At 37.3% G+C, this 11,286-nt stretch overlaps 4 protein-coding genes across 5 annotated transcripts; 3 read left to right on the forward strand and 1 right to left on the reverse strand.

Moving 5' to 3' along the window:
* Positions 1-210: 210 nt before the first annotated feature.
* On the forward strand, positions 211-3,241 carry LOC104711868 (DEAD-box ATP-dependent RNA helicase 38). Its single transcript, XM_010428641.3, has 9 exons — positions 211-388; positions 528-763; positions 945-1,238; positions 1,345-1,572; positions 1,702-1,767; positions 2,116-2,514; positions 2,612-2,720; positions 2,808-2,896; positions 2,978-3,241. The coding sequence occupies exons 2-9, from the start codon at positions 530-532 to the stop codon at positions 3,044-3,046; spliced, it is 1,488 nt and encodes a 495-aa protein (XP_010426943.1). The 5' UTR covers positions 211-388; positions 528-529; the 3' UTR covers positions 3,047-3,241.
* Positions 3,230-5,196, reverse strand: LOC104711867 (vacuolar protein-sorting-associated protein 37 homolog 1). Its single transcript, XM_010428640.3, has 7 exons — positions 5,024-5,196; positions 4,427-4,609; positions 4,244-4,331; positions 3,966-4,005; positions 3,833-3,879; positions 3,618-3,738; positions 3,230-3,533 (listed from the first exon to the last, which is right to left on the reverse strand). Exons 1-7 carry the CDS (start codon positions 5,035-5,037, stop codon positions 3,373-3,375), a joined length of 654 nt encoding a protein of 217 aa, XP_010426942.1. The 5' UTR covers positions 5,038-5,196; the 3' UTR covers positions 3,230-3,372.
* Positions 5,197-5,320: 124 nt separating this feature from the next.
* On the forward strand, positions 5,321-8,881 carry LOC104711869 (carotene epsilon-monooxygenase, chloroplastic). Of its 2 annotated transcripts, none has more exons than XM_087464103.1 (9): positions 5,321-5,906; positions 6,029-6,325; positions 6,434-6,631; positions 6,728-6,829; positions 6,931-7,071; positions 7,141-7,248; positions 7,348-7,430; positions 7,525-7,687; positions 7,797-8,881. In XM_087464103.1, exons 1-9 carry the CDS (start codon positions 5,394-5,396, stop codon positions 7,824-7,826), a joined length of 1,635 nt encoding a protein of 544 aa, XP_087320229.1. In that variant the 5' UTR covers positions 5,321-5,393; the 3' UTR covers positions 7,827-8,881. The 2 variants fall into 2 exon arrangements, 1 of the variants encoding a protein (XP_087320229.1); XR_015565464.1 differs by having other exon boundaries at positions 5,324-5,906; positions 6,728-6,824.
* Positions 8,627-11,211, forward strand: LOC104711871 (nicotinate N-methyltransferase 1). The gene is made up of 4 exons (XM_010428644.3): positions 8,627-9,241; positions 9,458-9,794; positions 9,919-9,983; positions 10,740-11,211. Exons 1-4 carry the CDS (start codon positions 8,873-8,875, stop codon positions 11,037-11,039), a joined length of 1,071 nt encoding a protein of 356 aa, XP_010426946.1. The 5' UTR covers positions 8,627-8,872; the 3' UTR covers positions 11,040-11,211.
* The last annotated feature ends 75 nt before the right edge of the window (positions 11,212-11,286 follow it).

Genomic DNA, 11,286 nt, shown 5'->3' on the forward strand with positions numbered 1-11,286 from the left:
AGCCCAATTTGAACAGTGCTGGGAATTAAAGTACCCAGTTTTAATATTACCTTTTTTTTACTAGTACGTAGCTTAAGTTCTTATAATTATTAAGGAAAAAAGGAAAAACCGAATAATTAACAAAACCAAAATAGGCTAGAGTCGGTTTAGCTTGTAATTAAACGCCAGTAAATTTTCATTTTTTACTAGTAGCTTCAGATTGACGTCAGTATAATATCCAAATTTTACCAGTAGCTTCAAAATAAAGCAGCAGCTTTTCTTATTTATTTTTTCATCTTTCTCCCCCAAATTTTGTCTCCGACTTCAAAAACGAAAAAGCACAACACAATCGTTCATCAATCGTCTTCTTCGTACCTTCTCTCTGATTCCCTCATTCAATAATTCACAGGTTCCTCCAACTTCTCTCTGATCCTCAGCACCTTCACGAATTAATGGAAGCTGATGAGTTCTCTTCTGCATTAGGTTTTTTTTCTCTAAAATTGTTCGATTTTGGTTTCTAATTTTTTCTTTTTCTTTTTGGGCTACAGCTATGGCGGATACAGTAGAGAAAGTTCCCACCGTTGTTGAGTCATCATCTTCCTCCGTGGAAGCACCTGTTATTGCCGACAAGACTGAGCCCACGACAACGGAGAAGAAAAAGTGGGGCGATGTAGAAGATGATGACGAAGAGGAAGCAGTATCGGAACTCAATTCTTTGACCATTAAGGAAGAAGAGAAAAGTGATTCTGTGCTTGAAGAACCTGAAGATTCAAACATCAAAGCGGTTTTTAACTATCCCCTTTCCGATTTAGTAGATTTCGTTTAGTGTAGTGAATTTGTGATTGGTGTTGAATCTTGCCCAATCGAGCTTAGATCTGTGGTTTTACTATCAAGTAATTAGGGTTTGTTTTGGATCGAAGTCTCAATTAGTTTCCAGATTTATTTGGATGATTTTGTTTGTGAAGGTTGTTTCGGGTGATACACCATATACATCAGCGAGTAGGTTTGAGGATTTGAACTTATCTCCTGAGTTGATGAAAGGCTTGTACGTGGAGATGAAGTTCGAAAAGCCTAGCAAGATTCAAGCTATCAGTTTGCCCATGATTATGACGCCACCTCACAAGCATCTGATTGCTCAGGCGCATAACGGATCTGGAAAGACCACTTGTTTCGTTCTTGGAATGTTGAGTCGGGTTGATCCTAAACTGGCGGAGCCTCAGGCGCTCTGCATTTGTCCCACTAGAGAATTAGCTAATCAGGTTTGTCTTGTTTTGTTATTGATGATCTGAGAGTTGTTTGATTTTTTGACTTGGGAAAAACGTGTTTAAGAGCTTAACTCATGTAAGTAAAATGGTTGGATGGCAGAATATGGACGTTCTTCAGAGGATGGGGAAGTTTACTGGGATCACTGCTGAATTAGCTGTGCCAGAGTCAACGAGAGGCGGACCATCTGCTCCAAGACGAGGTCCTGTTACTGCTCATGTGGTGATTGGCACCCCTGGAACGCTTAAGAGGTGGATGTCATTTAAGAGACTAGGTCTAAATCATTTGAAGATTCTTGTTTTTGATGAGGCTGACCATATGCTTGCTACGGTATGCTCTTTCTTCTGTTTTGCTTTGTTTTTGTTTATTTCTCAACTGTAATGATTAACTTCCTTATAATGTTATAAAATAGTTTCCCTTCATATGTGGTTGATAACTGAAAATTCATTGATATTGCAGGATGGCTTTAGGGATGATTCCTTGAAGATAATGAAAGACATTGGGAGAGTTAATCCCAATTTCCAGGTATTTTGTTTAAGTAGGATGACTATTGATTTCTAGTAGTCTACCATGATATTGAGGGGTACAAGTTATTCTGTTGAACATATATCTATGTTTGTTTCGATGCTCAGAAGCTCTTAGTAAAATAGAAACAGTTCAGCTGTGTTTTTATATTGTTTAGAGCCCTTTATTTTATTAGGACATGTCTGTTTTAAACGAAGATGAATCTGTCTTTACTGCAAAAGGCTGTACTAAATAATGGTTATTTCATTATTTCAGTTGCTGTTAGTCTAAATTAAAGGAAACTTTTTTTTTGCTTTTTCTTTAAATTGGATTGTCTGCTTGTGTTCTTGACCTTCTTCTTTTCTACAGGTTCTACTTTTCTCGGCAACTTTTAACGAAACTGTCAAAGATTTTGTGGCGAGGACAGTCAAGGATCCCAACCAATTGTTTGTCAAAAGAGAGGATCTAGCTTTGGACTCGGTAAAGCAGTTTAAAGTTCTTTGCCCGAAGGAGGAAAACAAGATTGAAGTCATTAAGGATCAGATTATGGAGCTTGGGGATATTGGGCAAACCATTATCTTTGTGAGAACAAGAGTGTCTGCTGGTAAGGTGCACAAGGCCCTTGCGGAAATGGGATATGATGTCACCAGTGTCCATGGTAATATGTCTGAAGTGGACAGAGATAAGATTGTTAAGGAGTTCAAAGACTGCCTTACTCAAGTGCTAATTGCTACTGATGTCATTGCAAGAGGTTTTGACCAACAGCGGGTAAATATTATCATTTGACCCTTTTCCTTTCTTCTTCTTTTTTCCCAAAGGTGCTTTGTAGTTAATGCCTCTTGCTGGGTATATACAATACTTGCAGGTGAATTTGGTTGTGAATTATAATCTTCCCACTAAATATGAAACCGGAGAGCCAGATTATGAGGTGTACCTTCACAGGGTTGGGAGAGCTGGCCGGTTTGGTCGTAAAGGTAAGTTTTGATTCTTGCATTTTTATTTATCTCAAGTGTGTTGCCACAAGTTGTCATCAATTTCTGAACTATGTATTTGTATTGTAGGAGCGGTATTTAACCTGCTGTTAGATGATGGGGGGGATAAAGAGGTGATGGATAAGATCGAGAAGTATTTTGGAGCAAATGTTAAGGAGGTATAGTAAGATTTAATGAAACTACATATATATCGTTTGTTTGTTACAACAGTATCCAATGATTTTTAAACTTTACTGCAGATTAAGTCATGGAACTCTGAGGAGGAGTATAAGAGTGCGTTGAAGGAAGCTGGCCTGCTCGACGAGTGAGGAAGAGGAACATAATGTGTTCAAAAACATCTAAAAGACTTATGTCGTCTGTTTTTTTGAGATTGCTTAAGAAAGAAACTTGTATACGTCTTTGGGGTTTTTTTTTTGTAATCTTTTTTATCAGATTGCTGAGATTTTCAGACTTTTGTAGCTTATTTATCATCAAGGGAAAAAAAAACATGATTTTGTTGTCAATGTCAATCACTTTAGTATGAACTTAAAAACAGAGAATAATTTTCTTTACAACACCTGATAAAAGTCATAAGACACAAACGCAAGACTTTGGTAATTGTGTTCGAGTTCAATGTGCAAAGCATATTATAAATTCAAATGTTTGAAGTTTTAGCAGCTAGATGAATTAGTGCCCGTCGATGATACGTAGTACGCAGCTTCTTGTATTTCTGCACAAATGCTGCCGTATCAATCTCCTTCTCTAGGAACTTCTCTTGCAGGGCTTCGGATTCTTCATCCACCTGATTCATAGCCTCTGCAAAACCAGCAAAAGGTGTTTAGAAGTGATGACATGACACAAGAACTGTAGAGAAGATGAGGGAAGAATATAACTTGTTACCTTGAAGTTTATGAAGAAGAGAACCAGGGGAGTAGAATTTGAGGATCTCTTCTTTTTGCCTCTCAAGCTCATTGAGCTTTTCTTGCGCAGTTGCGAGCTCAGTTGTACGAATAATTCTGCACTGTTATCAGAGTAGCGAATAGTAAAAAAAAAGAGATATCCAAAAAGGTCAAACATGGTAAACTGAACAAGGATAGTTGGTTCTTGATACATACTTGGTTTCTGAGTTCCATTATCTGTGGCTCTTTCTCCAAGTTCTCTCCTGTTACATTTGACCACATAAAAGTTTTAGATTTCCAGATGAAACAAGAGCTTCTCGTAGAATGTAATGAACCACAGAGAACTTACTAGCTAGCTGCAACGTTTCTCTGCGGAGCTCATCTTTGATCTGATGGATAGAAACAAGGCACAAAACAATTAATGCGGTTTTAATGCGGTCCAAAGACTAAAACAAAGAACCAGAAAACACCAAATTACTGGCAACATGTAAAAAGATGATGCCATGATGAAGACCTTCTGGAAAAATCCAACAATATCAATGTATACACTAGCAAGGAGAAAAAAATGAAAAAATCTCAACACATACCTAATGAAGCTACTTTCTTAGATGTAGTTTAAGAACTTACATTGTTCTGGATTTTGACCTGGTCAAGAGAGAGAAGAAATTGCTGATACGCATCTTTGTCATTGAGAAGCTTCCTTAGCTCATCCACGCTACAGAAAAAAAGTAAACAACACCATTCAAAAAGAAAGCAAAACAAAACAAAACCGCAACACACGAGAAGAAGCATAACAAACAAAACGCAAACCTTTTGTCTTTCAAGAAGACGATAATGCCAGCTGCTTCTCCCGGTGAGACTTGTGCTGGAGTCTGACCAGATGTTTGAGGCCGAGATGAACTTGGCGAACTGACTAAAGAAGGAGAGTACCATGGCGACTGTGAAGAAGCTTCAGGAGGACGAGACTGTCCTTGTTGTTGATCCTTTGATCCCCTTAAATATACACAACAAAAAATAAACCATCATCAACTACAAATCTCAGCTTCTAGGTCATCACTACTATACATCACCGATTCAACCAAAATGCAGAACATAGATAAGGACTCATCAAAACTCCCACATGAAAACTAGAACGTTCTCTAATTAGTAACTGAGCAAATCTACACTAATTTCACCTTAAAGGTACTTCAAAAAACGCATTACAGCTCAAATTCACCAACTAGCTATATACATAACAACCTAATATCCTTCCTTAATCGCCAACAAATCCAATTTCATAATAAAACAGAAACCTCTTTAAAATCAAAAGAGATCATATGGAAAAAAAAAAAACAGATAGCGTTAAAAAAAATCTCACAATCACGGCAACACACAATATAAAGATTGTAAGCAAAATTGGTTTGTTACCAAAAATTGAACATCTTCGTTTCAAGAAATCGTCGACCCAACCAAAAGGAGCAAAACTCAAATCTTCGTACTTCTTCTTCTTCTTCTTCGTCCCTAAACCACCAGATCGAAAAAAATTTAACAACTTTAAGAAACCTGAGTCCGTCTCCGTCGTGTTTCAACGAAAATTTCAATTCTTCGATCTTTCCTCTGTTTCAGATTCTTTTTTACTTCTCAACTCTCAAATAGGCCCAAGTACGAACAGTTAAGGCCCACTATTAAAACGGCAGCGTTTTATTCATCGTCGTCCTTATCCACGCTTAACGGCTCGCGCTTCCTAAAAACATTGTTGTTGTCTGCACCGAAGCTTCGAAAAAAGAGCTCCTCATCAATGGAGTCTTCTCTCTTTTCTCCATCTTCCTCCTCTTCTTATTCTTCTTCTCTCTTCACTGCAAAACCTACGCGTCTTCCTTCTTTAACCCCCAAATTCTTCTCTTTCCCCATCAAATCCTCCATAGAGAAACCTAAACCCAAACCCAAACTCGAGACAAATTCATCGAAATCACAGTCATGGGTCAGCCCCGATTGGCTCACATCGCTCACCCGTACCATTTCCTCAGGTAAAAACGACGATTCGGGCATACCAATCGCCAGCGCGAAGCTCGACGACGTCTCTGACCTCCTCGGTGGAGCTCTCTTCTTACCTCTTTACAAATGGATGAACGAGTACGGACCCATTTATCGTCTCGCTGCTGGTCCTCGCAATTTCGTAGTCGTGAGTGACCCAGCGATCGCTAAACACGTTTTGAGGAACTATCCTAAGTACGCTAAAGGCTTAGTCGCTGAAGTTTCTGAGTTTTTATTCGGTTCCGGTTTCGCAATCGCTGAAGGACCTCTTTGGACGGTAAATTTCATCTTCCTATCTTGCGTGATAAGTAATCCTGACTCTAGGTTTAGGGTTCTAATCTTCTCAATTGGGGCTTTAGTTTTTGAAACCGTTGAAGTCTGAATTTTTTTGATGTATAGGCGAGGCGAAGAGCGGTGGTTCCATCTCTTCACAAGAGGTATTTGTCTGTGATTGTGGAGAGAGTGTTCTGTAAATGTGCAGAGAGGCTTGTTGAGAAGTTGCAGCCTTATGCAGAGGACGGTACTGCTGTGAATATGGAAGAGAAGTTCTCTCAGTTGACACTTGATGTTATTGGATTGTCTCTGTTTAACTACAATTTCGATTCTTTGACTACTGATAGTCCTGTCATTGAATCTGTTTACACTGCTCTTAAAGAAGCTGAGCTTCGTTCTACTGATCTTCTACCATATTGGAAGGCAAGTTTTGTGGTTTCTTTTTTTTTTCTTGTGGTTTTTGTTGATTGTGGCTCAATTGGATTCTAGTTTAATTAAGAGGCTTTGGTTGTTGTTTTTTTTCCTTATCAGATCGATGCATTGTGTAAGATAGTACCGAGACAGGTGAAAGCTGAAAAGGCTGTAACTTTGATAAGAGAAACTGTTGAAGACCTTATTGCCAAGTGCAAAGAAATTGTTGAAAGAGAAGGGGAAAGAATCAATGATGAGGAGTATGTAAATGATGCTGACCCAAGTATCCTTCGATTTTTACTCGCAAGCAGAGAAGAGGTTTAACTTTCTTTCCCTTCAGTTCATTAGCAAACTTGGCCATTTATAATTGCAAATTGAAGCTGATGTTAGTTTGTCTGTGTGTTTTTTAATCAGGTGTCAAGTGTGCAGTTACGAGATGATCTTCTCTCAATGCTTGTAGCGGGTCATGAAACCACGGGATCTGTCCTCACTTGGACACTTTATCTCCTAAGTAAGGTACCTTTTGGTATCTTATACTTTGCCACTTGAAAGGGAGCTTCTCTGTTCTCATTGATCAGTAACTTTTTACCACGTTAAACTTATACGTGTGCATATAGAACTCATCTGCATTGGCGAAAGCACAAGAAGAAGTAGACAGAGTTTTAGCGGGAAGAAACCCAGCGTTCGAGGATATAAAGGAGTTGAAGTACATTACTCGTTGTATAAACGAGTCAATGCGTCTCTACCCTCATCCTCCTGTAAGCAATCAAGCTCATTTCTCTAATTATTCATGAACTAAATTTTCTGATAGCTTTGTTTCCTCGTAGGTCTTGATTAGAAGAGCTCAAGTTCCTGACATTCTTCCTGGGAACTACAAGGTTAACACCGGACAAGACATTATGATTTCAGTCTATAACATCCATCGTTCTTCCGAGGTACAGTTCTCTTCCTTCATTTAGGGGAGCCCAGTCTGGTATCAGTTCGTACATTCATGCCCACATTTCTTATCTCATTATGTGTTTGTTATTCAAAAGGTATGGGAAAAAGCAGAGGAGTTTCTGCCTGAACGATTCGAGTTAGAAGGCGCAATACCTAACGAAACAAACACCGATTTCAAGTAAACTCAGTAGTACTCATGTTTTGACACAAACCATTAAATCAAAGCTAATATTTTGATCACAAATGTTAAAAGATGATTTGCATTTCAACAGATTCATACCGTTCAGTGGAGGGCCTAGAAAATGTGTAGGTGATCAGTTTGCATTGATGGAGGCAATTGTGGCACTCGCAGTGTTTCTCCAGCGGCTAAACGTCGAGCTGGTTCCTGATCAGACCATCAGCATGACCACTGGAGCAACCATACACACCACCAATGTATGACAATGTTTTCTCCTAACTCGAGAAGATTAATCAGAGTCTGTTTTATTCTGTTTAGAATATGATTCCAAGTCTTCTGATGCTTAATTTTTTTTAAAAATTGCAGGGATTGTATATGAAAGTGAGCCGAAGGTAAAGCCATAATCTCGAAGATGAATATTTTATAATCATTGGATAGATTTTTTTAGTTACCATATCTTGAGTGGTTGGTGTTGATGAACTACTTTAATCTTTTGAGATATAACGACAAAAAAAGATTTATGGAGTTGGAGAAAAACACAAAACAACTCAATTATTTCATATATAGGTAATGTTATCATGTCAGATCCTTAGATTCAAAAAAAAATATCATGTCAGATCCGATACAGCAACTTTGTGTTTGTTCGTTTTCATTTCATACAATTCATTCCACAATTGCTATAACCATCCAGACCATTTCCTCTCGTTGCAGTAACCAAAACATTTATTCCATTATTACTATAGATAACAATTCTTAATGTTTGTATAATACAATACTTTTAAACTTGAACTCAAAACCAGGTTAACTAGTGTATAAAACTTTTTCTGTAATTTAATAGTGTGTATCATAGATCTAATACGTTTTATTGAAATATTTGAGTTAATTGAAAAAGTACCAATTGTATAAAAAATAAAAAGCGTAAAAAAATATCCATAAAAAGACAAATATCTAAGATTATACTCCCTCCGTTTCATAATATAGGATGTTTAGAGAAATATTTTTGTTTCATAATATAGGATGTTTTCAACTTTTTATACAACTTTTAGATTAAATTTATATTTTATATTATGCAGATTTGTTTGTGATTGGTTAAACTTTTCAAAAATAACTATTTCTTAATATACGTGTTTTCACTAAAACATCCTATATTTTGAAACGGAGGGAGTATATATTAACAATTTTTTTTTGGTCGGCATATTAACACCAAGAGTATAATATTTTAAGCTTTTTTCTATAATTTCAAAAGCAAGGTTTTAAAAAATCTTTAAGCTGAGAGTATAACTAAATCTTTACTGTAGTTTCCATTCCATCCCATATGGACCATACTGTATAAGGTTAACCTTGAAACCATGTGAACCTTACGTATTATATAATTCTACTCACTATTCTTTCACTCTCACATACGAGAGGAGAAGATAACAAACAAGCAAAAAAAAAAAAAAATGGAGAAGGAGAGCTCAGAGAGTAGAAACAGAGCTCGTCTCGCTATTTTGGAGCTGGCTAACATGATTAGCGTTCCCATGTCCCTCAACGCCGCTGTGAAGTTAGGCATCGCCGACGCTATTTGGAACGACGGGACCAATTCTCCTCTCTCCGCCGCCGAGATCCTCCCTCGCCTCCTTCTCCCATCTGGCGGCGGCGATCCCGAGAATCTCCAACGTATACTTCGAATGCTCACCAGCTACGGTGTCTTCTCTGAACACCTTGTCGGATCCACCGAGAGAAAATACTCTCTTACGGACGTTGGCAAAACTCTCGTCACTGACTCTGGTGGCCTCTCTTACGCAGCCTACGTCCTACAGCACCACCAGGTTTCCTATATATTCGAATTATGACAAAACTTTAATCGAACCAGTTCTTGATGGTTTAGTTTTGTAGATGAGGATAAGGTTTCGAGTTTATACTACGAATTTATAAATGTTATATGGCAAAATATTATACAGTACTTTTTTCACACTTCTCGAGAGTAGTCTATATTTCGGATAATATTTTAATAAGTAACTAATAGTGAAAGTAACATTTTAAAGGATGCCTTGATGCGAGCATGGCCACTAGTTCACACGGCAGTGGTAGAGCCGGAGACAGAACCGTACGTGAAAGCCAACGGCGAGGGAGCATACGTGCAGTATGGGAAAAACGAGGAGATGAACGGTCTGATGCTGAAGGCAATGTCCGGGGTATCTGTGCCGTTCATGAAAGCTATATTGGACGGCTACGATGGGTTTAAATCCGTTGAGCGTTTGGTTGACGTAGGAGGTAGCGCAGGGGATTGTCTCCGCATGATCCTTGAACAGTTTCCTAACGTCCGTGAAGGGATTAATTTTGATTTGCATGAGGTTGTTGCCAAAGCCCCCACTATTCCTGGTGAGATTTAGTGTGTTTGTATTAATTAGAAGTATTATATTTACGTTATTTATTTCTTGAAAACAAAAACAAGTTACTTTATGTAATACTAGTACTAATCGATGATATTACCGTGTGGTGTTAGGAGTGATTCACGTGGGTGGGGATATGTTCCAATCAATTCCTACCGGTGAAGCAATCTTCATGAAGGTTCGTTGTTACATTGTTGTCACGAGAGAATACACCTACTAACATTTTTGTACATATATAATAATAGGAGTATAGGACGAATACTATTTTTCCTCTGTATATTTTTAAGGTTTATTATATATATTGATCAGTATAGGTATATAACGCTGATCACACAAAAGATCATAGTTTAGTTAGGTATAACCGTATAATAATATATATCTTTGGTAGTATATAGGCTTAGTTTATCGTTAGATCATGCGACTGGTCACCTTTATTTTATTTAAGATCGTTTAAATACTAGTAATACATTTATCAAACCAAAAACGTGTGAGCTAGCTAGAATCATGCGTGGGTAGGATCTGATATGTTTGGTGAAAGAACAATACAAACAAATACACATTTCTTGCTTTCGCTGGTCCCAAAATGAATGGCTGTGAATTTTCAAGCTGTTTTTGGTTTTAGATTTTTCAAAAATCTACTTTAAAGCCAATCAAGATTATGCAAAAATTAGTTTTCCCAAAAATTAGAGAATCCAGATTTTGTGGGTTTTTGTAGATTTTAAAAGAAAAACCAAAATCTATATTTTACTAGTTTTTCATTTATAATCGTGACTTGAATTCTTTTTTCTATTTTTCTAATTTTTTTAATAATTTTTAACACAAAATTTGAAAACCATAAACCAAAATCTAAAAACTAAAAACTAGAATTCAAAAACACCTTAAAAAACTTGTAAACATTCATGGTCATAATGTTGTTGTCCTGCTGAGTGCACAGTGGGTGTTAACGACATGGACGGATGAAGAATGCAAGCAGATAATGAAGAATTGCTACAATGCATTACCTGTTGGAGGAAAGCTAATCGCGTGTGAGCCTGTCTTGCCTAAGGAAACCGATGATAGCCACCGGACTCGTGCCTTGTTAGAAGGCGACATCTTTGTCATGACCATCTATAGAACCAAAGGTAAGCATAGAACCGAAGAAGAGTTTAAAGAGCTTGGTCTCTCTGCAGGATTCACTACTTTTCGACCTTTCTACATTGATTACTTCTACACCATCTTGGAGTTTCAGAAGTAATATCCTAAAAGCATTGATCTTTCCGTATTTCTAAAAGCTTTGAAATCATGAATCAAGGAGGCCTCTTTGTTGAGAATCTCTAATAAATAATTTTTCATCAAGTTGTAATAATGCAAAAGACTATTTCTAAATTTCACTTTTCAACTGCATCCTTAAAGGGATTATTCATAAATTTCATCTTTGGAGAAAAGGAAAAAAAAAAACCTTTGATGATTGCGAGATATGTGACTTTATAATTTATATGTTG

This window comes from Camelina sativa, chromosome 9 (assembly GCF_030686135.1).
Source record: "Camelina sativa cultivar CO46 ecotype springtype chromosome 9, ASM3068613v1".
NCBI lineage: Eukaryota > Viridiplantae > Streptophyta > Magnoliopsida > Brassicales > Brassicaceae > Camelina > Camelina sativa.